Here is a 25574-nt window from a genome sequence, read left to right as displayed (position 1 = left end):
TACAATTTATTTACACCTCCACTCTCCAAACCGACAGAATGCTCCGCTGCAACTCCACCATACATATCCCACACATAGTAAAGTGTCTTTGTACATTTATACACACTATCCACCCAGGTAACCAATCAGCTTGCTGCTGAGTCATGCTGACATTGTCCAGGCTGATGCAATCTGGCAACCAGCCACCTTCTGTCACTTAGATGATCTACCTGGCAGTTCTGTTACTTTCACTTTTCCAGCATGTGCATAGAAACTGCTTGGGTTTGATTATAATGACACCCTGAAGCTATGTGTTCACAAGAAACTAGACCTTCTCTTAAGAAAAAACAGGGAAAGGTTTATTAAACAACAACAAAAAGGAAAATAATTTAGGCAACACAGTCAACTTGATCAAATAACACAAAACAATAAAAGCTTACTTTTCTGTCTAGTACATAGATACCTGGCATTAGATGGTACAGGCACAGAATTTCATAATCTAGAGAAACAGAGGGTCAAGTGTGTTTCTAATATTCAACACAGTCCATACCTCTGTCACCAAGTCAGCAATCCCCCTTCCCTTGATCTCTAGCTCCATTATACTCTTTGGCCTTCTGATGTCAGGTGATGCTCCAAGACAAATCAGGGCCCACACTCACAAGAATTCTCTAGAATATTGCATCACCATTCCTGCTCCCCCCCTCCCATTTTACGGATGGAATGAACAAATTGCCACATTCTTGGCTGTAGCCTTAACAGAGATAAGAACCTGTAGATAAGATGGATCAATTACAGACACCTGCAAAGCTGGAGTAGGCCTGCTAATATTCACATTAACCCTTGGGAGGGAATAGGATGCTTTGCCTCACAGGCTGCATCTCCAGCACTCATTAGAGTCAGTAAAATCCTTCGGTCTAACCTATAAGTAGTCTCTTGTAACCTGAATTAGAATTTCTCCTATCTGGTGCACCAGTTTGGGTCTCTATAGTGCTATCCTAAGCAAAGTTATACCCTTCTAAGTCAATTGGTGACAATAGAAATGTATGACAAGATTGCACTGTTGGTGTTGTCTAAACCATCTCTAGTGGTAGAATGGTAAAGGCACACACCTATTATCTCTCACAAATTGCAATCTAGTTTCTATAGAAAATATTTAACAAATATTATTACAAATTATTTTACACATTTGTTTTTCTTTCTAGAATGAAAACACTATGCTGGTAATATGAATAATATGGCTACAAATTCTCAACATGACACTCATTTCCTGAAAATGTTTGTGTCCAAAGTACACGAAGGTGTGCATAAACAACAGTATTCTTTTTAATTAGGCTACCAGTTATTTAATTAAAAGTAATTTCTGAACACTTCAACCGACATTTTTCTCCTGATTACAACAAAACACAAGGCAAAGGATAAAAAAAAAAAGGTAGCGCCCCCCCCCCCCCAATGTTGCCCATCCAGGCAAAGGGCATGTTCTCAGAGGGTCTGTGTGCTGCCTAACCCTGGGAGGGATTTAATGCTGCCCCCTCCTTAGAGCAGCTGCCAGTCAGAAAGAATCATTGTGAAGACACTCATGCCTGCTTCATCATCATCTCTGTTTTGGTTCCAATCTGACCACTGGGAAGCCTTCCACATTTTAGCACTTCCTTGCTGTAATGAAATAGTATGAAGAACTGGATTGATTCATTTATCCCTTACTTTTCATGAATAATATGTTGACTTAAGAAATAATGCCGGTAAGACATGAGGCATTGCTACTGATCTGACAGCTACTGACAGATAGATGACTCGGGAAGATCTGGCAGAGGAGAACTGGTTCTAGCCAGCAGAATGATGTAATCTGGTGAGAAGTGCAGAGTGACTCAGCACTGTCTACTCATTGGTGCAGCAATTAGCAGCAACTGTATAATAATGAAGCTATGCTATACGTACTATCCTCTTACTTTCCACTGCTTTGATTGATTTCCACTATGATTGATTGGCGGAGCATTATGATGGAGAGTCTGTATATATGTAAAATAAAACCTTGTGTATAGTTTAAGAACACAGTTTGGTGTTAAACTATTGCTCATCAGAGTGGACGGGCAGTGGCAGACAACGGCAGTCACAAATCTGCTGACTTATACATTGAGATACCAATGAAATGTTTCAGCAAATTCTGCTGCTGGATAAGTCACTAGTTACCTCAACTGAATATCACTTGGATCATGTTGAGATCTGCTGCCAGATAAGCTATCATGTACCTCAAATGTACCTAAATGGTCAACTTCACCATATCAATTATATAAATAAAAACCCAATGGTGATGGCAATTCTGAGGATTTTCATTCGTTAGATGTGGCTTGCACAGGATTGGCTCACACTGCCTCTGCCATGACATTGGCTGATTCTGTTCTCCCCACCCATCGCCAGCCCCATCAGGCAATAACTCCAGCATAAGCCCACTGACCTTTGAGGGAGACAGTTCTCTGCTTCCTGATCAGTACTACTTCTCCTCAGGGCCTGGTTGTAGGAAGTCCAGAACCAGTCTGCCTGAGAGCAGGCAAGGAGGTGCGAGGGTATAAAGCAGTGGAAAGATTTGTGGTGCCTGGCCCCCCAGCCTCTCCCCCCACAGCTTCGGGCCTGTGCTCATGAGAAAACAGTAGGGTTCCTTCTCTTCAACTGAGGCAAAAGGAATGTTCATTCACAGCAGGGAGGGGCCCTTTCCACCTGCCAATACTCTTCACTATTTCTATTCCACTTAGGCTATAGTGGGCTCATATGACAGAATGGACTCGGAGGGAGAGGCCTTTCCTCCTGGGGAACCACTGTTGCCAATCTCCAGGTGAGGAAGAGAATACAATCCTAGAGAGGTCACTATAATGGATAACACAACAAAAAATGCAAGCTAGTGACCAATTTACTAAGTATATAGAAATCAGTCCAAATGTCCAAAACATGTATATTCAAGTCCCAAAGTAGTGTGGTGACAAGCCAATCGATTAAGTACTTGTTTCTTTCCAGTCTTCATCAGACCTGGGACCACTAACAAAAGAAAATATTATACAAAAATATCAGAAGGACATTCAGACACCACCAACCCTCTTCCAGTGAAAAAAAAATATGATACTTACATATTGATTCAATTATATAGATTTTTTACACAATTTTCATGCAATTCAATGCAATTCAACTGGTGTATCCAGTATGCCTCTTTTTGCAGCAGGATCTTGTGCACATCTTCATTTCTAGGAGCTTCAATGGTCAGCCATTTTATTCAAAACAATCATGACTGTGAAGATTTTTGTTTTTTCACCTTATACAAATATGAACAAACAGATAGAAATGAAGATATGCACAAGATCCTGCTGCAAAAAGAGGCATACTGGATACACCAGTTGAATTGCATTTCTCCATATTGACTGAATATGACCAATGATTTGACATGTTTTTTATGAATGGTCTTCTTTATAATATTATGAGTGCTGTGCATAATTTGCCTATGTGATAACATCATTTTGTATAAATTATGGGATTTGACATTCTTTGTATGGAATCCTGTGTATGTTGTATCTGCTGTGATATAGTTTGTGGTGTTTGTGTCTTTTAGCATGTTACACTAGAAATATGTCATTTTACCTTTAAGAGGTTTGTTTAATGGCAGCTGTAAATGAGATGTTTGCCTTTTTAAACATGTTAGCTGCAGCATTAGAGTGCACAAGAAGCCACATACCGAGGTGAAATTGCTGCTGGAGACGCTCCATGTCCCTCTTTTTTGAAAATTCTGTAAAAAATCTTTATAATTGAATCAATATGTAAGTATGATATATTTTTTCACTGGAAGAGGGTTGGTTGTGTCTGAATGTCCTTCTGATATTTTTGTATAGTATTTTCTTTTGTTAGTGGTCCCAGGTCTGATGAAGACTGGAAAGAAACAAGTATTTAATCGATTGGCTTGTCACCACACTACTTTGGGACTTGAATGTACATGTTTTAGATATTTGGACTGATTTCTATATACTTCTTAGTAAATTGGTCACTAGCTTGCATTTTTTGTTGTGTAATCTCCAGGTGAGGGCTGGAGATCACTCAGAGTTACAGCTGCTCTCCAGATGGCAGAGATCAGCTCCCCTTGAAGGGGGGAGGAGTGAATGCCTTCACTTGGGTGTGTAGGAAGACACAAGGCTGGGGGAAGCACTCGCACAGAAGCCTTTAGTGGTACCTTTCCACATTGGTCAGAAATTCCTAAGCCCTCTGAGGGAGGCCTTTCCTCCTGAGGAACCACTGTTGCCAATCTCCAGGTGAGGGCTGTAGAAGCATGACTGGGTGATTTCGAACCAGCCTAACCTGCCTCACGAGGTTGTTGTTGTTCAGATCAAAGGTGGGAGAGGAGAATTCTGTAAACTGGTGTAATGGCTGACAACTCCTCCCTATTAAACAGTCTGTCAGAGATAAGACTGTTGGTCTGAAAGGTCTCACTACAGGCCTCTGAGGCAGAACTCATTGGGGTCAGTCCTGACTATGGCTGCCAGTTCCAGGTTGGTGGGAAATTCCTGGAGATTCTGTTGTGGAGTTTGAGAAGGGAATAGGAGTTAGGGCTTCAGTGGGGTCTGCTGGACCCAGGTCCTTGCTGTGGAAGCTGACTGATTTCAGACCAGTCACAGACTACAGTGAGCCTAACCTGCCTCACAGGGTTGTTGTTCAGATCACTTGGGGGGAGAGAATGATGTAAACTGTTTTGGTCCCTCCCCCTCATGAAGAATGACTAATTTTCCTATATAGAGGCTGCAGGGAGGGCAAAGGTGATGGAAAGCTGAAGTCAGAGGGGCAGATAAAGGGAAAGAGATAAGGTTGCCAACTCCAGCTTAGGAAATTCCTGGAAATTTAAGGGGCCAGGCCTGGAAAGGAAGGGTTTGAGGAGGGGTGGGATTCAGAGAGGTACAATGCCATAGACTCCAAACCAACAATTTCTTCCTGGAACAACTGTGGCCAATCTCCAGGTGAGGGCTAAAGATCACTCAGAATTACAACTGCTTTCCAGATGCGAGAGATCAGCTCACCTTGAGGTGGGGGGGGAGTGAATGCCTTTACCTGTGTTGGTGGGAAGACAGCAAGGGTGTCAGACACTTGCCCAGAGGCCTTCAGCGGTACCCTTCCATGTTGATGGGAAATTCTGAGGATTTTGAGGAGGGCATAGGAGTTAGGGCTTCAGTGTGGGGTCTGCTGGACCCAGGTCCTTGCTGTGGAAGCTGACTGACTGATTTCAGACCAGTCACAGACTTCCAGCCTAGCCTGCCTCACAGGGTTGTTGTTCAGATCAGAGGGGGCAGAAGAGAATTTTGTAAGCTGCTTTGGTTCCCCACCCCTCACTGTGGAGAAAGACAGCCTATATAACAGCTACAGGGAGGGGGAAGGAGATGGAAAGCTGAAGTCAGAGGGGCAGATAAGGAGAAGAAGATAGTTTGCCAACTCCAGGTTAGGGAATTCCTGGAAATTTAAGGGGTGGGGTTTGAAATACAATGCCATATTCTCCTAGGGAACCGCTGGAGATCACTCAGATTTACAACTGCTCTCTAGATAGCAGAGATAAGCTCCCCTTGAAGTGAGGGGACGTTAATGACTTCACTTGTTGGATGGGAAGACAGCAAGGGTGGCAGGCGCTTGCCCAGAGCCTCCTTCTAGAGCCCATTGTATTTTTTTTTCACAACGGGCCTTACTCCTAGTATAACATAAAAGCAGATAGAGATCTTGTGGAGCCACAGGTGTAGTATTCCATGCAGCTTCAAAGGGGAAATAACTCCCCTTCTGGGTTATTTTGCCCTGTGGCACAGAGTGGTAAAGCTGCAGTACCTCAGTCAGAGCCCTCTGCTCACGTCCTGAGTTCAATCCCAGCGGAAGCTTGTTCAGGTAGCTGGCTCCAGGTTGACTCAGGCTTCCATCCTTCCGAGGTCAGTAAAATGAGTACCCAGCTTGCTGGGGGGAAAGTGTAGATGAGTGGGAAAGGCAATGGCAAACCACCCCATAAAAAGTCTGCCATGAAAACGTTGTGAAAGCAACGTCACCCCAGAGTCGAAAATGACGGGTGCTTGCACAGGGGACTACCTTTACCTTTTTAATGGTAGAAGGGAGGTAGCAGCCCTTCCTCCAGTCATATCACAGAGCCAGATCAAATCAGACCCCTGCAGAGTACTTAATGGACATTTCCCCATAGCTGCTTCATGGCTACTGGAAAAGTCAGACTGGTCTTGGAGACACAGATCTGACACATGTGTAGTTTGGCCCTCAAAGATCACTCCACATCTTTACCTACATCAGAGAGCCAGTTTGATGTAGTGGTTAAGTGCACGGACTCTTATCTGGGAGAACTGGGTTTGATTCCCCACTCCTCCACATGCAGCTGCTGAAATGGTCTTGGGTCAGCTATAGCTCTTGTAGGAGTTGTCCTTGAGAAGGCAGCTTTTGTGAAAGCTCTCTCAGCTCCACCCACCTCACAGGGTGTTGTGGGGGAAGGAGATTGTAAGCCGCTCTGAAACTCTGATTCAGAGGGAAGGATGAAGTATAAATCTGCAGACTTCTACTACTACTACTAGTAAGCTGACTAGCCCGTTCTGACAACAGGTCCACATCTGGACAATTTTGGAATCTTTTTGTACTTGGCAGATTCCATAGGGATGCAGAGAGAAAGGAAAAATAACACTCAAAATAGCTGGAAAACGCTCCAGAAGAGACAGGATGTTGAATACATTGAAGAAATTCAGAATCCCTTTGTTCCATATCTTGTATTCTCTTCATAATGGTGTGGGTAGTGAGCATGCAAAAAGTTGCTGTTAGGAGTGGTCTGCCATTACCTTCACATGTTTTACCCATCACTTGAAAGAATTTCTATTAACCTTCTGGAATTCCTATTAACTTCTAGGCAAGCTGTTGGAGTCAGGTAATTAACTTAAGCATTTTTTTTCAGTTGACAATTGGATTTAGTTCAGGAACAGATGTTAAGAATACTAAGGCTGGTTTGGTGATTTGAGCATCAACCTTCTGGAGTGAGATTATAATTTTTAACAATTATGCAACACTGAAAATTACGGAATATTTGGCACTATGGGAAAGTTGCATCCTGGCATTTCAGTACAGTACAAAGATACAGTTTCGCTGCAAATGCTGTTGTTCTGTTATATTTGCATAATTCTCTTCAGAGGAACTATATGAACTGTATGGATTCATAGGTTATGTGTGGTTTCCATGTAAGATCCATGGGTCAAATTCCTGGTAAGTTTTTTTGGGATAAATTCTATAAAGAAGAAAAAAGCATGGACTTGTTTAACATCTTAATTCTAGATTCTGTTCATTTCAGCGGAGGACATGCTTCATGTGTTTCTGGTTCTGCATCTAAGCACCCAACTGAAAGTGCAGGAACTTCACCAGCATGTCTACATGTTGCATGAACTCTTAATCTTTATAGTGCAGAGGCTCATTTACTTTTCTATTTTCTCGGACTTTAGGGATATTTGGCAGCTGAATTTTTCCTCGTGCTCTTTGTTCTGAGAGATGTTGTGGAGATCATGGGTTTCCTTTTCCCCCATGTAGTTGTTACAGTTGCCCCCATTACTACTTCATCTCACATGGATATTGACCAATTCCGAACGTGTCATCAGATCTTTGATTACTCTTCTTTTTCTGTCATTCCCTAGCTGTTATGTTTGAGGATTTTAGTACTAGTATTGGCAGTTACCCCACACACCTCCAGCTCTAGAGTTATCTCTATTACTGTGCTAATCTCCTTCTTTATACCATCTCTGCAATTCAGAGTGGTGATTTTTTTCTGACAATGTCTTAGTCTCCTTTAACTTAGTCTCCACTATAGTCATTCCTTCCCTATGCTCTAAAACAGTCAGTTCTCCACTATATTTCATTTATTACTCCATGCTGTCATCTTTTAATATAGCTTTTGCTTTTATACTATTAAACAAAAGCCAATATCAAATGAGAAAATTCAGGGGTTGGCCCTGCAATGGCTCTTCTCCTTTCTCTTCGGTCGGGAACAAAGGATGGCAATTGGGGGACAATCGTCCCAGAGACATCCCCTTAATTGTGGGGTGCTTCAGGGGGCAGTGCTCTCCCCGATGTTGTTTAATATCTAAATGCGCCCCCTTGCCCAGCTTGTCTGGCGATACGGGCTGGGCTGCCATCCGTACGCTGATGACACCCAGCTCTATCTACTGATGGATGGCCGGCCAGCCTCTGCCCCAGAAAATTTAGTCCTGGCATTGCAAGCTGTGGCAGGGTGGCTTAGGCTGAGTCGTCTGAAGCTGAATCTGACAAAGACAGAGGTCCTTTGCCTGAGTCGTGGCGGTCTGGGAAGGGAAATCCCTCTACCAGCTTTTGATGGAGCACCACTGATATCGGCACCCAAAGTCAGAAGCTTGGGGGTGCTGCTGGAGCCCACATTAGCAATGGGGGCCCAGATAGCAGCCACTGCGAAATCCGCCTTCTTTCACCTTAGGTGGGTATGACAGTTGGTCCCCTTCCTTGAGCACAGCGACCTGGCAACTGTGATCCATGCAACAGTCACCTCGAGACTAGACTACTGCAATGCCCCTCTACATGGGGCTGCCCTTGTCTTGTATCCGGAAACTGCAGTTGGTGCAGAATGCAGCAGCCAGGCTGTTGATGGGTCTCTCTATACGGGAGCACATACAGCCAAGGCTGTGGGAACTGCACTGGCTGACAATAGTATTCCGGATTTGCTACAAGGTGCTGGTTATCACCTTTAAAGCCCTATATGGCCGAGGACCTATCTTAGGGACCATCTCTTCCCACATGTTCCCCAGAGGGTACTCAGATCTGGAATGCAGAACTTATTGTCAATCCCTGAGCCGAGGGAGGCGAGACTGAAGGCTACCAGAGAAAGAGCCTTCTCAATTGCGGCCCCCCCACTGGTGGAACCAACTTCCAGAAGAAGTAAGGTCTTTGCAGGACCTTGCTCAGTTCTGCAAGGCCTGTAAAACAGTCCTATTTCAACTTGCCTTTAGCTGAATTATAGTATAAGTAGATGCCCAACATCGCTGAACTTAATGAAATCAACACTAGCACCAATTTTTTTTTTTTTGTGACCAAACTTTTATTTTGCAATATATTGAAGTACATTCACCTATTCAGATTCAAATATACTTCTCCAATACATTACATATTTCCTCCCCCCCCCCACTCTTATTCATGACCTCCGCCGGTACTTAAAACAGATTAAAAGCATATTAGAGGTAAATTCACAATTATAGAATCTTAGTGAAGAAATAAGAAATATATATATATATATATATATCATTCACTAACCTTTTCACTAATAATCACTTAGCACTTATTAAACACATCGCACATAATTATTAATTCAGTTCCAGGGCTTCCTCTATCTTAGTCTTATCTTAACTCTCATATATATATATTTACTACGTAGCTATGTTCTACTAATACTTTTATCACAATAGCACAGTACCTCTTTATCATTAAAAGTTCAATTAATGTTGTCATGCACTACTAAGTATCTTTTCACCATTATAAAATTTTTACACAAAGAGTCATCTTTCCCTAACCCTTTCTCTATAATTCCCTTAGTGCTTATTAAACACAAAACCCAAAGTTATAAAACCAACTCCGGAATTCCAACTGTCTTGATTTTATCTTAACTCATATATACATAGTTACCATGTAACTATATTCTACTAATTCAATAATCACAATTCTTCTTTATCATTTAAAGTTCAGTTAATGTTGTCATAAACCACTAAGTGGCTCTTCACCCTCCATTGTATTTCCACGTAACTTTGGAATTTACTCCAGTCTTCTTTAAGCTTCTCCAAATTGTTGTCTTTTAAGATTCTAGTAAGTTTGTCCATTTCACTCCAGTTAAGAACCTTTAAGACCCAGTACCATTTTTCAGGTATTCTATCTTGCTTCCACATTTGCGCATACAATGTTCTCGCAGCTGAAAGCAAATACCACAACAATGTTCTGTCTTGCTTCGGGAAGCTTTCCATTTGTAATCCCACCAGAAAGACATCTGGTGCTCTCTTAATATTATAACCCAAGATTTTCGAGATCTCCTGTTGAATCATTGACCAAAATTGTTTCGCCTTTTCACAAGTCCACCACATGTGGTAAAAAGAACCTTCATGTTTTTTACATTTCCAACACCTATCTGAGGCTTGATTATTCATTTTTGTTAACTTTTTAGGTGTCATGTACCATCTGTACAGCATTTTGAAACAGTTCTCTTTTATGTTATAACACGTTGATATTTTCATTGAATTCTTCCATAGGTGTTCCCATGTCTCCATTTGTATTTCTTTATTAAAATTAATCGCCCATTTAATCATTTGAGGCTTCACCACCTCTTCTTCTGTAGACCATTTCAATAACAGTTTGTACATCCTTGAAATCAATTTTTCATTCTCGCCCAGCAGCATTTTCTCGATTTCTGTTTTCTTTCGTCTTATACCTGTACTTTTAATGTCTTTCTCTATCAAGCTTTTAATCTGTAACAGCTGAAACCAATCAAATTTGTCCTGCAGTTCTTCAACCGATTTCATTTCAACTTTGCCCCCCTTGAACTTTAGCAGTTGTTCGTATGATGCCCATTTCCCTTCCTTTACACTTTGCGGCATACTTATTACTTCAGTTGGCACAATCCAAAGTGGTTTCCTCTCATCTCCATATTTACTATATTTTTTCCAAGTATTCAGCAAACTCCTCCTTATATAGTGATGTGAGAAAAAACCATCCATCTTCTCCTTCCCTTAGTACCTCAATCTGAGTCAGATTGAGGTGACAAATGAGGAGGTCCTACAACTGATAGACAAATTAAAAACTAATAAGTCACCGGGTCCGGATGGCATACATCCGAGAGTTCTGAAGGAACTCAAAGTTGAACTTGTGGATCTTCTAACAAAAATCTGTAATCTTTCATTGAAGTCTGCCTCCATTCCTGAGGACTGGAAGGTAGCAAATGTCACCCCCATCTTTAAAAAAGGTTCCAGAGGAGATCCGGGAAATTACAGGCCAGTCAGTCTGACTTCAATACCGGGAAAGTTGGTAGAAACCATTATCAAGGACAGAATGAGTAGGCACATTGATGAACACGGGTTATTGAGGAAGACTCAGCATGGGTTCTGCAAGGGAAGATCTTGCCTCACTAACCTGTTGCATTTCTTTGAGGGGGTGAACAAACATGTGGACAAAGGAGACCCGATAGATGTTGTTTACCTTGACTTCCAGAAAGCTTTTGATAAAGTTCCTCATCAAAGGCTCCTTAGAAAGCTTGAGAATCATGGAGTAAAAGGACAGGTCCTCTTGTGGATCAAAAACTGGCTGAGTAATAGGAAGCAGAGAGTGAGTATAAATGGGCAGTCTTCGCAGTGGAGGACGGTAAGCAGTGGGGTGCCGCAGGGCTCGGTACTGGGTCCCATGCTCTTTAACTTGTTCATAAATGATTTAGAGTTGGGAGTGAGCAGTGAAGTGGCCAAGTTTGCGGATGACACTAAATTGTTCAGGGTGGTGAGAACCAGAGAGGATTGTGAGGAACTCCAAAGGGATCTGTTGAGGCTGGGTGAGTGGGCGTCAACGTGGCAGATGCGGTTCAATGTGGCCAAGTGCAAAGTAATGCACATTGGGGCTAAGAATCCCAGCTACAAATACAAGTTGATGGGGTGTGAACTGGCAGAGACTGATCAAGAGAGAGATCTTGGGGTCATGATAGATAACTCACTGAAAGTGTCAAGACAGTGTGCGTTTGCAATAAAAAAGGCCAATGCCATGCTGGGAATTATTAGGAAGGGAATTGAAAACAAATCAGGCAGTATCATAATGCCCCTGTATAAATCGATGGTGCGGTCTCATTTGGAGTACTGTGTGCAGTTCTGGTCGCCGCACCTCAAAAAGGATATTATAGCTTTAGAGAAGGTGCAGAGAAGGGCAACTAGAATGATTAAAGGGCTGGAGCACTTTCCCTATGAAGAAAGGTTGAAACGCTTGGGACTCTTTAGCTTGGAGAAACGTCGACTGCGGGGTGACATGATAGAGGTTTACAAGATAATGCATGGAATGGAGAAAGTAGAGAAAGAAGTACTTTTCTCCCTTTCTCACAATACAAGAACTCGTGGGCATTCGATGAAATTGCTGAGCAGACAGGTTAAGACGGATAAAAGGAAGTACTTCTTCACCCAAAGGGTGATTAACATGTGGAATTCACTGCCACAGGAGGTGGTGGCGGCCACAAGTATAGCCACCTTCAAGAGGGGTTTAGATAAAAATATGGAGCACAGGTCCATCAGTGGCTATTAGCCACAGTGTATGTGTGTATATAACATTTTTTGCCACTGTGTGACACAGAGTGTTGGACTTGATGGGCCGTTGGCCTGATCCAACATGGCTTCTCTTATGTTCTTATGTTCATATACGCATGCCAACCAAATATATTTCCATGTCCTTCTAGCGCCAATAATTTTTTGTTGATCAAAGTCATCCATTCCTTAATCCATACCAAACAGACTGCATCATGGTATAGCATTAAATCAGGTAGTTGGAAGCCGCCTCTTTCTTTCGCATCTGTTAAGATTTTCATTTTAATTCTTGGTTTCTTGCCTGCCCAAATAAACTCTGAAATTTTTCTTTGCCACAGATTAAATTGTTTCTTATCTTTCACTATTGGGATAGTTTGAAATAAAAACATCATCCTTGGTAGAACATTCATTTTAATTGCAGATATCCTCCCCAGCATGGATATGTTTAGTTTGTTCCATTTTAACATATCACCTTCTATTTTATGCCAGAGCTTTTCATAATTGTTCTTATATAAGTCAATGTTTTTCATCGTCATCTCCACACCTAAATATTTTACCTTGGAGGCAACTTCACATCCAGTGGCATTTTGTAATTCTTTCTGTTTGTTTAGTGTCAGATTCTTAGTAAGGATTTTCGATTTTTCTTTATTGATATAAAAGCCAGCTAGCTCACCATACTCTTTAATTTTCTTTAACAACAAAGGCATCACTTGTACTGGGTTCTCATTGACGAACATCACATCGTCTGCAAAGGCTCTGTATTTATAGGAAAAACCTTTCAACTTCAAACCCTCTATTTCACTATCTTCATCGATTTGAGTCAACAAGACCTCTAGGGTCATTATAAACAGCAATGGAGATAGAGGGCAACCTTGTCTAGTGCCTTTGCTAATCTTCAGTTGTTCAGTTAAGTCGGCATTCACACAAAGTTTTGCCTGTTGTTCTGTATATATTGCTTTAATCATCCTTATAAAATCATCTCCTAGATTCATTTTCTCCATAACTGCAAACATAAAGTCCCAATTAAGATTGTCAAAAGCTTTTTCCGCATCCGCAAAGAATAAGGCCACCTCCTTTTCTGGGTGTTTTTCATAATATTCAACAATGTCTATTACATTTCTGATGTTGTCCCCAAAATTGTTTTAAATCGTTTTAAACTGTTTTAAAATTATCTAATTGGTATTAATTGTTAAATTTTTAATTATTTATTTACTGTTTTATTGTTTTAGACTGTTGTGAGCCGACCTGAGCCTGCTTCGACGGGCAGGGCAGGATATAAATCTGAGAAATAAATAAATAACAAATAAAAAGCAAATTTAAAAAGTCAATAACCATCCAGAAGAAACATGAGGCAAACATGAAGCATCAGTGAGATGAATTCAAACCTCTGTTTTCAAAGGCTTGATGCAATAGAGATGACTGGCTGTCCTGCTGAATGCTTGCAGAGAGGAAGCTGAGGTAGGACATTCCAAAGTTCAGGGATGACTACTGCAAAGGTTCTGCTCTTCATAAGAGTGTTGCTCACCCCTAAAAGAGTTGAAACAAGGATTCCACGGTGGTTTTGTATGGTGACAACTAATCCTTGAGATACAAAGAATATCAAACATTTAGGACTTCATGTCAAAATCTCCACGTCGAATTGAGTGCCAAAATAAATAGGCCACTTGTGTGATTGTTCTGAACTGTAGTGGGAGAAAGATGAAATGACAGAGTGACATCACTTCCAGGTTTTCTAGGAACTGGACCTTTCCTTCCTTTCCCCGCAACAGGCACCTTGTGTGGTAGCTGGGGCTGAGAAAGTTCTGAGAGAACTGTGACTGGCCCAAGATCACCCAGCAGTCTTCATGTGGAAGAGTGTAGAATCAAACTAGATCTCCAGATTACAGTGTGCCACCCTGAACCACTACACCATGCTGGTTGCCCATGACATATCACACTCCCCTAAGTATCTCTTACAATTACAGAGGATGTGCTAATTGAAGAGGAAGTTCGAAATCATAGAGACAAAAATACCATCTTTGCTGAGCATTTGTAATAATCACATAACTGAGTTGCTTTGATGAAATCTTCCATTTGTTACATGAATCATTCTATCTTCAATTTCCTCTATGCTGCCAATCATCTGCCAGTTTGCCACATGAACACAATGCAGGGCAATGCAGACTGTTTCAAGCGACTAGTAGTGCAGTCTTATGTAGAATTAGTCCAGTCTGTCTTTTGATTTCAGTAGGTTTAACCAGAGTAACTCTACAAATGACCACATTGTATATTTGTGAAAAGCAAAAGCAGATCCATATCTGATGGATGAGCTTTCATCTGCCCCAGCAGAATGTATGAAATCTGAACACATGTTTTCTTTTTTAATGATAGCCTTGCTTATCCACAATGTTGTTAATAAAGACAAACAACTCCTTTGGGGAAAGCAGGAAGGGTGTTGGCTGTACTGAAGGTACGAATACGCATTCCAGTTTTTCTGCTTGTTCTGCCCTTGGCCTCCAGCTGAAATGTAATATTACTTCACTCTTCTTTCCCCCTTGTACTTTGCTTCAGATATGGTGTTATTACAAAAAATTAGTTTTATAAAGATTTGCATACTATGTGCATGACAATCATACTGGTAATTCATCACAATAGTGATATTAGCATTGATCCCACAGTAATTTTGCTCTTAATGAATATTGTGCAGGTGTGTGGAAATAATGAAAAAACCATTCCTCCCAAATGCTGGTAAACTGGCAATACTACGTCTCAGTTATTTTTTTAAAAATAGTCACTATACATATCCTTTTTTTTTAACTTTAAACATTTTATTAAGGCATAAAAGTAGCTTACAATCCATAGCGCAAGAAGTTTACCGTCAAGATTAACAGAAATAACATCGTAAGCTTAATAGACAGAATACAGAGCAAAAACAACCTTTAAAAACAAAAAACAAACTGAAGGTAATAGTAATTATAATCATAATAACACAGTATTTGAAAATAAAATAAGATCAGGGAAAGGAAAAAGGAAGATATAATACACTTTAAATAACTTGAAATTAATTTGTTAAGATAATTTTATAGCAAAAGGAAATCCTTATACATTTTATTTTTAGAATAAGAGTTAGCATAAAATGGATCGGTGTCAAGCTTTTCTAGAATGGGAAGCCAAGTTGCCAGATATTTAGCGTAGGCTTGGTATGGGTCTTTGTGGTCTATGGCTGCCTGAATTTTATCCATTACAATGTGTTCCCATACTTTAAGTAGCCAGTTGTCAAGTGTCAAATTCAATGAGTTTTTCCAGGACTGCGCAATCGTGGTTTTAGCAGCTGTCAGTAGTTTAACTATCAAGGATTTTTTAGAAGATGAAAGACGGGTATCGGACCAATGATTGAGAAGTATCCTTGTTGGTTCATCTGGGATCAAGACCCCAGTTAGGGAGGAGAGATGGGCACAAATTGAGGTCCAGAATGGTCTGATTTTGGGGCAGTCCCACCAGCAGTGAAAATACATATCCTTTTAAGGTAATGCAGCTTGTAAAAACAAAATCACTAGTGCTTGAACTGAAGTAATTCTGCACAAGATTGCATTGTGCTGAGGTGTGGGGAAGGTCAGCTTAATAATAAAACTGCTTTGAACTGAATTTAATTCTTGTAATGTCACTAACATTCTGATCCTAAACAAATCAATGCCACTTACTTTCTACTAAGAAGGATTGCAAGCATAATCATAAGATACACTGGACATAACTATACTAAGTTAGGACAAACATGGCTTGCTTCCTTATGGTGTAGGACCACATTAAGACTAGCTGGGTAGTGATTAAGGAAAGGACTAATTGTAAGAGCTGTCACCCCTCTTCTCAGGATGCCACCAGGAAGAACAGGAGCTGTGGAACTTGGGAAGCTAGTTTTCTCTCCTAATGGCTGGCATGTCACTCCCACACAACATCCTTGCATACTTACTATGAGTTAGAATGTGTTAGGTTGAATGGAAATTCAGCTTTCGTCATTCCATATCCTCACTTCTTGGTTCAGTACCAAGCTCACTGATAAATTATCTCCTGGAAGTACATGGACCTACTTTTTCACCTTATGGTGGCTAGGTACACTGATACCACCATATTATTATTGTTGTTACTGCTTATTAACTATTTAGAAAATCAGTCCTCCTGGCAGTCAGTACCTGATCGTTCCATGCCGTTTATCTTTTGATCTAGTCTTACTTTGTTATATTTATATCCCACATTTCTTCCATCTTAACTAAACCTAAGGCAACTTACATACCTTCCCAAGGTGCTGACCAGACCTGCTTAGTTGTCACACCTGGTTGGACTGCTGTATGATGAGGTTTTGCAGCCTGAAGCATCCTTCTCATCTACTCAGTTTGAGCTTACTATTGGAAAGTGCTCTTAGGATTGCATTGTACATCTCCCCACAACCCTTGGTTCTGATCTAAGAAACAGCTGCCTATTTCTGAAGCAATGAGGAGGTGAAGAGTAAAGTAAGAGCAATGGAGGAGAAAAGAGAAATAAGAGATCTAAAAGAGAACTACAGCCAGGAACATGTCTGTGAGAGCTGGAAAGGCATTAATGTGGACTGCAGAAGACAAAGCAAAGAATGCCTACAAGTAAACTGAGGCTAAAGGTCGAAATTTTGATCAATGTTAACTGTGATGGAGAATACTGGGATGAAGGACCAGGAACCAGAGAAATCTTAACTACTCAACTGGCAAGACCTAGATAAATATTCACCCCTAGAATACAATAATTATTTTTATCTCTTTTTAGTTGATGTATACTTGTTTATTTACTTTATTAAAGTTCTTGGTGTTACAGTACATTTGTTGGAACCCATCAGGGTTGAGGCAGAGGTTTCTAGCCCTGCAGGGTTTTCAGCACTTGCTTCTATTCTTATTTGCACAGGCACACTACCAATTAGTACAGAAATTACAATAGTAGAAAGGAAGTGCTAGAGAGCAGGAACCATCAAAGACAAAACATAAATAAACTTGTATGAAAAATGAAATTTTAAAAAGGCACAGGTATTGGGGGGGGGAGTTCTTGGTTACCCATAAAAATCACACAATGGGCTTCAGCAAATAGGTGCTTCCACTGCTAGCACAACCCACATCAACAGCATTCTGTATCTCAGTTCTGATGCCTGCAATAAAGGAATCCCCCCAGTAACATAATAAACCCAATTCTTCAAAAATGGATGGCAATAACTGGTTATGAAGCATAGTAACAAACAGAAAAGATCTGTTCATTGCCCTGGAAACAAAGCACCATCTGGAATGGGCCTTAATGGAGAAATTCAGCGGTCAATTGCTCATGACTGTAGGAGACATTATCCAAAGATAGACATTTTTAAGACTGCCACCCCATATAACTGTTCTTCTTTAAGCTTATAAGACCCAACATTTTTATAATACCTGCTTGTGTATTTTAAAATAATTTTCCTTTCCCTGTCTTGGAACCTCTCTGCAGGCAGCACCCCAAGACAACAACTGCACATGAGGGGTTCCTGGACTAGGCTTCTGGGCTTCAAACATCCTTCAAAGCCACAGAATCCTAGCCCATTCAGCATCATACCCAAACTCAATCCCTGAGCTGTAGGCTGCAAGGTTGTCTTGCAGCACAAAACAAAAGTTAGCGCTTTATGAGGTAGCGAGCCGTCTAGGCACTTAGACTAGTTTTGAGACTTTAGAGCAAAGATTCCACAAAGACTTATAACATAAGAGTTATTTTATTGCGTGCAATTTGACATAAAAGACATACTTGTAGGCAGGGGCGTAGACTTTTCAATTTCCCGAGGGGGCTGGGGTGCAGTCAGAGACATTTGATCCAGTGACATCATAGGGAGGAGCCAGTGACATCACAGGGAGGGGCCTCCATTATCACTACCCATGAATTTATGGAGAAGTTCCCTCTCCGTAAATTTAGGGAGCACCCCCCCCCCAATAATCCCCATGGACCAGGCCAAACCCAGAAAAAGGTGGAAATTGGCCAGTGGTTATAGTGGTATCTCAGAGGTCTCTTGCTGTGTCCTGTGTTTGAAATTCACTTTTAGAATAGTCACTTTAAGATCTGCTAATATACGTATCATGTGCATAGGTCAAACTAATGGTCACAAATTTGGCAGTAAGAGGCAATACAAAAAAACTTTAGGGGAACATTTCCTTTCCCCCCGCTGTTTTCTGATGACCCTGAAGCACGGGGAGGGCCTCCAAACTGGGGGATTCCCTGCCCCCAACTGGGGATTGGCAACCCTATGCCTAGATGGTGAACAATTGTCAACACACACCTACTTGACCAAGTCTTTAAGCGTGTAGTCATTTAAAAAAAAAATAGGCTTGCTGGGGCCATTAATTTTCAAAAGGATCTGGTTCAGCATCCACTTAAAGGAACGTAAACAATCACAGGCTTGAAGAAGACACAAAATATCTATCTGCCAAAACAACCTCCAAATACTATAGCAATATGTATGCAACATAGCAATACAGTGTTATTCTTCCCCCCAATTTCTTCTCCAATCATTAACTAGTTGAACAAAATTTGAGTCCAGTAACACCTTTAAGACTTAATAAGTTTTATTCTGGGTATAAGCTATCCTGTGCTAGCACACTTCGTCAGATACATTGAAAACAGTTTTCCTCATTGAAAACAGAAACCCTCACAGAGGTTGGGTGGTTGTCAGAAAAGCCAAGATGCATAAAATACTGGGTGATTACAGCTGAGACTGGATGTGAGAAAGATCTGTGCCTCCCATAAAATTAGCATGCAAACACAAGAGTTAACAAACAAATATGGCAATAAGGTTTGAGGTTTCAGTTTTTACCTACAAGTCAAACAACATTCCATTATGGGTACAGCTGAGAAGTTTAGTAAGTCCACTCCTTAAGATTCACTGAAACAGATTTCCTCAAGTATTACATATAGGTAAGAAAGGAGGGGTAAGTAACTGAACAACAAATCCAGCTAAGATTGGAATAACACATTGGGTAAGATGTGTAAATCACAGTAAATTGGTATACAAATAATAAGGTAAAGGTAGGTAGTTCCCTGTGCAAGCACCAGTCGTTTCAGACTCTGGGGTGACATTGCACGTTTTTATGGGGTGGTTTTCCATTGCCTTCCCCAGTCATCTACACTTTCCCCCCAGCAAGATTTTACCAACCTTGGAAGGATGGAAGGCTGAGTCAACCTGGAGCTGGCTTCTGCCGGGATCGAACTCAGGTTGTGAGCAGGATGCTCAGACTGCAGTACTGCAGCTTTACCACTCTGTGCTATGGGGTTCTTGCAGATAATAAAGCAGTCAACAAATGTGAGAACTGAGTTGGATCCCAGTGGCACCTTTAACACCAACAAAGTGGTGTCTATAGCCCACTTCACAGTGCCTTCTTTTTGATATTTTTTCAGACAGAGTTTCTGGGGTTACACACACAAAAATATTTATCCGACAAGAGGCATGGGTGTTTTTTTTGCTAGGGGGTCGGATGGGGTATAAATTGGGATGAGGAGGAAGGAGGAGGATATTATTATTGGATTTATACCCTGCCCTATACTCTGAATCAGAGTGGCTCACAATCTCCTTTACCTTCCCCCCCAACTCCTATGAGAGCAATGATAGACCCAAGGCCATTCCAGCAGCTGCAAGTGGAGGAGTGGGGAATCAAACCCGGTTCTCCCAGATAAGAGTCTGCGCACTTAACTACTGCACCAAACTGGCTGTCACCAACCACATGTTGGGTTAAGTATATGCTACAGTTTACAGCTGCTGTTGATACCTAAATCGTTCAGTTTTCACTTATACTCAGAAATCAAACTTTCATTTCATTTCATGTATTCAACATATCCTGCCCTACCCACAAAATGGGCTCAGGATGGTTCTTAAAGGTGCCACTAGCCTCAAATTTTGTTCTGCAGTTTCAGACCAACATAGCTACTCCACCTGAATCTATTAGGAAAATTTTAAAGGCCTCTGATCTTCATGTCTACCCACACTCAATCTCACTTTCCCCCCAAAGCCCCTTTCAAACATGACAACTGCATGTATGGGGAGGATTTTCATGTAGCTCCAGGGCCTATGGTCTGATGGGCCCTTATAGTCTGTCGCAGAAAGAAAAGAAAGAAGTCTTTTTGACCCTTTAAGACAAACAGCATAGTCGACCAACAGGCAGCTCACTTCGTCATGTGCGTGAATTTCAGTTCACAGAGATGATCTATAAATTCAAACGTATTGCACTCACGCATGAGGTGAGTGGAATTTATCAAGTTGGTTTATTTGCCATACAGTAATGTGCTATGTCTCGTGAGCTGCAAGTGCACTTTTCAAGCTCCTAAAACGTCATTCTTCCGGGACTCCCGGGCATTATGAGAAGTGAAACCTCCCATACAAGCTTTGCTAATTCCAGGCGGCCGGCTAATATTTTTCTCCGCCTTCTTTCGATCTCCACACGGGCCTCCACCAGCGAGGAAGCGTCAGCAAAGCAACGGCACCTAACCTGAGCGCCCACCTAAGCGAAGCCACCACTCGCACCTCCCGAGCGCCCCCCTCCCCCAATCCGGCAGCGACTTTGAGGGGAAGAGGGCGTGGCTCCCAAGTTCTGACCTGCCGCGTCACGTCATTCGAGCCCTCCCCGCTGCTTTTTGGGTGACGTGCGTACGCGCCCATCAGGACCCGGAAGCCGTTCTTGACGATGGCGGCAGCGGAGGGCATGGGACAGCAGTGGGTGCTCGTGGAGATGGTTCAGGCTTTTTATGAGGTGAGCAAGGAAGGCAGAGGAACTTTCCAAGGAACGTGAGGAGGGCCCGCTGGGCCAATGAGAAGTGGTTGCAGGAGCTACCGAGTTCCCCCTTCTTCCATGCCTAGGAGACATTGGGGTTGAAGGGAAGGCAGTGGGATTCGGGGAGGAGGGGGAAGAAGATAATGGGAGGTGACGGCTGGTCGGGGGAGGAATATTCACGTTGTCTTCGGAGTTGTTTTTTAAAAAGCAACAATTCTTTAAATAAGCTGTTTCAGATTGTTTTGTTCTTGTTGTTTTAAAAAATCCTGACTCTATCTTAGAGCACGTAATTAAATATTTTTTTTTCCCTTCTGAATTGTGCTCTATCTAATGAAACCTTGTGTGGTCGCTCCTGTAAAGTTCAAACTGATGCCTCTGTAGACAAGGCAACCCTGGTGGTTCAAGAAAAAAAAGTTCTTGTTGAAGGGCTTCTTCACTCTTTAGCCAGTCTTCGAAGGTGCAGTTCTTGTTTATCTGTGTGTCTCTGGTAATTTAAAGTAGTAACCCTGGGCATACTTGTAAATAAACGCCATCGAACAGGATGAGTGCAGAAATGGAACTTGATTGTAGGTCTTGTTGCTGTCACCAGAGACACGGGGTAGAAAATCTTCCACTGTTCTGTTTTTCTTAGGAGAGAAATCTAAAAATTTAATGTTTCCAAAATTTAATAACAATAAGTGAATACCATTGCTTAACTAAAATTCTTATCAATGTTTTCTTTCATATAAGAGAAAGGATAGTTGAACTACCAATTTGATATGTTTATATGCAATGCATATAATGTACATAGAGAGTAATAGTGAAACATGTGCCCCAATGACCTTTGTGGAAAAGAGCTAAGGTCTGTTGAACCAGAGGAATGAATATGTTCACAGCAATGTAATGTATAATTCTTTGGGTGTGCTAAAATTAGTGTGGCAAACAATTTTCAGTGCCTTTGGGGTTTTTCTTAAAATGTAAATAATGTAAGGGAGGTATTTCAATTCAAATATTGGTGGTTATTGGGACATAAAATTATTTTTATTAATTATAAGTCAAAATAGGCATGTTAAAGTATCACACTCTGGTTTAAGACATCCAAACATTGTTCTGGGAAATTCTGCGGTTACATTGTTCCATGATTGAAAAGTTACTCATCATTTATAATTAAAAGCCAAATTTATAATTTTTATTCTGCTTTTCAGGCAGATTGTCCCCAAAAATAGTGGTTCACATCAATCAGAAATTCCCTGAAGTGTGGGTGGTATTAATTAAAATGGGATGCAGGCCCTGTGTTCAGGTTTATAAAGTGATGAAACGTTCTCTCATACTTACTTTTGTCTTGATAAATGGTGGTAGTCCTGAAATTACTTGCTGGGAACTAAGGCTGTAATTCAGTGCACACCTATCTGGCATATGTACTGTTGAACTTAATAAGGTTGGTTTCTGAGTAAACATAAGCAAGTCCAATTTAATTTGCTGGAGCTCATTTTGAGGTAAATATATTAAGTTTTGAGTATTGTTAAATTATGTTTCTGTCTAAACCTTATATTAAACAACTCCCAAGTCCCACTGTATGATTTCATTTTCTCTAGAAATGTGTTGTGTCAGTCAGATGTTTCCCTGCTGTACAAAGTGTAACAGAAAATTTAATTTTGTAGATGCCAGTGGTAGATGTTATAGTTTGTATGCACACAACCCCAGTTTCAAACCTAGGCATCACCTACCAGAGTATCTCTTAATAGCTCCTAAAATGTTTCATCAAGCATAAAGATTTTATTGCTAGTTGTCAATTTAATTCAATCTATACCTTTATTGGCATAAAAGCTCTGGCAGTTTACAGTATTGCTAGTCATCAAGGGAAGAACCAAAGCTCAGTGGTAGGTTACATGCTTTGCATCCCAGAGGTCCCACATTTAATCCCTAGCATTTCAAGTTAACTGATCACATAATAGATATAGTCTAGAGAAATAATGATGCCAGGGACTTGAGAGAAGTGCCACTAGTTGCAGTTCTCAGTACTTTATTGGATTGACTAATGCTTTCTCTCTAAGGCAAATTCATATACGTTTATTGGGTTAAATAGGCAAGCAGCTTGATTCAGTAGGAAGCTATGCTATTGGCCATTGGATGATACTGTTCTCCCAGAAGTAGCACAATCTCTAGTCAGAAGTGGTATCTCATAACTCAAAATGCAGAGACTGCAAGCCAGCCTTGTACAGAAATTTTAAAAAATTATAGTCCTCATATCTGTAAGTTACAGAATTTTGATTGGTTTAGCCTGGGTCAGACTGTGCATGCCATAAAATGCAACACCAGGTACTGGAGATATAAACTTGATAAAGTTGATTTCAGTTGCTGAGTGACCATAGCAGCTTGATTAGATTAGGTGTGATATACAGAGGGGGATAGTAAGTGTGAAGATACCAGCATTGGTAATGAGACAGGAGGCATCAACAACCCCAAGGAATCATAGAAGGGACCTCCAGAGTCATCTAGTCCAAGCCCCTGCACAATACAGGAAGTTCACAAATCTCTCTCTCCTCCCCCCCATCCTCAGTGACTGCTGCTCCATACCCAGAAGACAGCAAAATAATAATAATAATCCTGGATCCCTGGCTAAACGGCCCTGACGGCCCTGCGGGATCCCTGGCCCCCTGGCGATTCCCTCGATGACCTGGTGGAGTCTTGGAATAATAGGCTCACCGGGGCCATCGATGAGATCGCGCCTAGGCGTCCTCTGCGCCCTCGTTCAAGGCCGACACCCTGGTATAACCAGGGGTTGCGGCAGTTGAAACGAGGACTCAGACGACTAGAGAGGCAATGGCGGCGTACCCGAGATGAAGCGACTCGAACATCTTATAGAGAGGTTATGAAGTCCTATGAGGTGGCAGTCAAGGGCGCAAAGAAAACTTACTTTGCGGCAGAGATTGCGTCCGCAATTTCGCGCCCGGCACAACTGTTCAATACAATTCGGACTCTTACAACGCTGCCACAGGGCAGACCAAATTTTAATGAATTGGAAATTGGCTGTGAGGCTTTTGCGAATTTTTTTGTGGATAAAATCGCATCGCTCCGTTCCGACTTCCCTGCCACATTAGATACAGTTAGCGAACCTGAGGCTCCGTGCCTGTCTTCGGATTGTGTCCTGGACGGCTTCGGCGCGCTCAGCCTAGAAGAAGTTGACAGGATCCTCCTATCTGCACGCCCAACAACTTGTAAATTGGACCCATGCCCCTCCTGGCTTATTAAGACCTGCCAGAGGGAGCTAAGATATCCTATACGGGATATCATAAATAGATCCCTATTGGAGGGACATTTTCCATCGGCGCTCAAAGAGGCGGTGGTCCGTCCCCTCCTGAAGAAAACAACGTTAGATCCGACCGAATTGGCACACTACCGGCCGGTATCGAATTTGCCCTTTTTGGGCAAACTTATAGAGAGGGCAGCGGCGTTGCAGCTACAGAGCTTCCTGGAGGATGCTTCTGTCCTCGACCCCTACCAGTCTGGTTTTCGCCCGGGCCACGGGACGGAGGCGGTGCCGGTCGCCCTGGTGGATGACCTTCGGCGACATCTGAATCAAGGCGGCTCGGCGGTGCTGATGTTGTTGGACCTATCGGCAGCGTTCGATATGGTCGACCATCGGCTCCTGGCGTGCCGCCTTGCCGACGCAGGGATTCAGGGGTTGGCCTTGCAATGGCTTTCCTCTTTCCTTGACGGTCGGGGACAAAGGGTGGCGATTGGGGAGGAACTGTCCCGGAGACACACGCTTGAGTATGGGGTGCCTCAAGGGGCGGTGCTTTCCCCGATGTTATTTAACATCTATATGCGCCCCCTTGCCCAGATGGCCCGAGGGTATGGGCTGGGTTGCCATCAATATGCTGATGACACCCAGCTCTATCTGCTTATGGACGGCCGGCCCGCCTGCGCCCCAGAAAATCTGGACCGGGCGTTACAGGCAGTGGCTAGGTGGCTTAGGCTGAGTGGGCTGAAGCTGAACCCGGCGAAGACAGAGGTCCTTTGCTTAGGTCGCTGCGGCCCGGGAAGGGAACTCCCCCTGCCAGTTTTTGACGGCGCTCCATTAACAGCGTCGGGCAGGGTTAAGAGTCTGGGGGTGCTGTTGGAGCCTTCATTGACGATGGAGGCTCAGATAGCAGCCACTGCCAAGTCCGCTTTTTTTCATCTTAGGCGGGCGAGGCAGTTGGCCCCCTTCCTGGAACGTGACGACCTGGCAACAGTGATTCATGCTACGGTCACCTCGAGGCTGGACTACTGTAATGCCCTCTACATGGGGCTACCCCTGTGCCGAACCCGGAAACTGCAGTTGGTGCAGAACGCTGCTGCCCGGCTGTTATTAGGGCTCCCAAGATGGGAGCACATTCGACCGGGGCTCCAGGGTCTGCACTGGCTGCCAGTAATATTCCGAGTCCGGTACAAGGTGTTGGTTATGACCTTTAAAGCCCTATATGGCCTAGGACCTGCCTACCTTAGGGACCGTCTCTTCCCACACGTTCCCCAGAGAGTACTACGTTCA

General features: G+C 42.4%; 1 protein-coding gene across 2 annotated transcripts in view; it reads left to right on the top strand.

The window, feature by feature from the left end:
* SPTLC1 (serine palmitoyltransferase long chain base subunit 1) overlaps positions 1-25574 on the top strand; it is a 197771-nt gene that overhangs the window by 123657 nt on the left and 48540 nt on the right. The window contains exon 1 of one of the 2 annotated variants that reach the window (XM_060235502.1): positions 20902-21040. The exons of the other annotated variant lie outside the window; for it this stretch is intronic. Coding sequence (XP_060091485.1) covers positions 20975-21040 — 66 coding nt within the window. The 5' untranslated portion in view covers positions 20902-20974. Of the gene's footprint in view, positions 1-20901; positions 21041-25574 lie in introns of those variants that run through there. 2 annotated transcript variants of the gene reach the window in all.

The sequence above is a fragment of the Heteronotia binoei genome, chromosome 4 (genome assembly GCF_032191835.1).
Source record: "Heteronotia binoei isolate CCM8104 ecotype False Entrance Well chromosome 4, APGP_CSIRO_Hbin_v1, whole genome shotgun sequence".
NCBI lineage: Eukaryota > Metazoa > Chordata > Lepidosauria > Squamata > Gekkonidae > Heteronotia > Heteronotia binoei.
The sequence above is the reverse complement of the archived record's forward strand: the minus strand, read 5'-3'. Positions and strand labels throughout refer to the sequence as shown.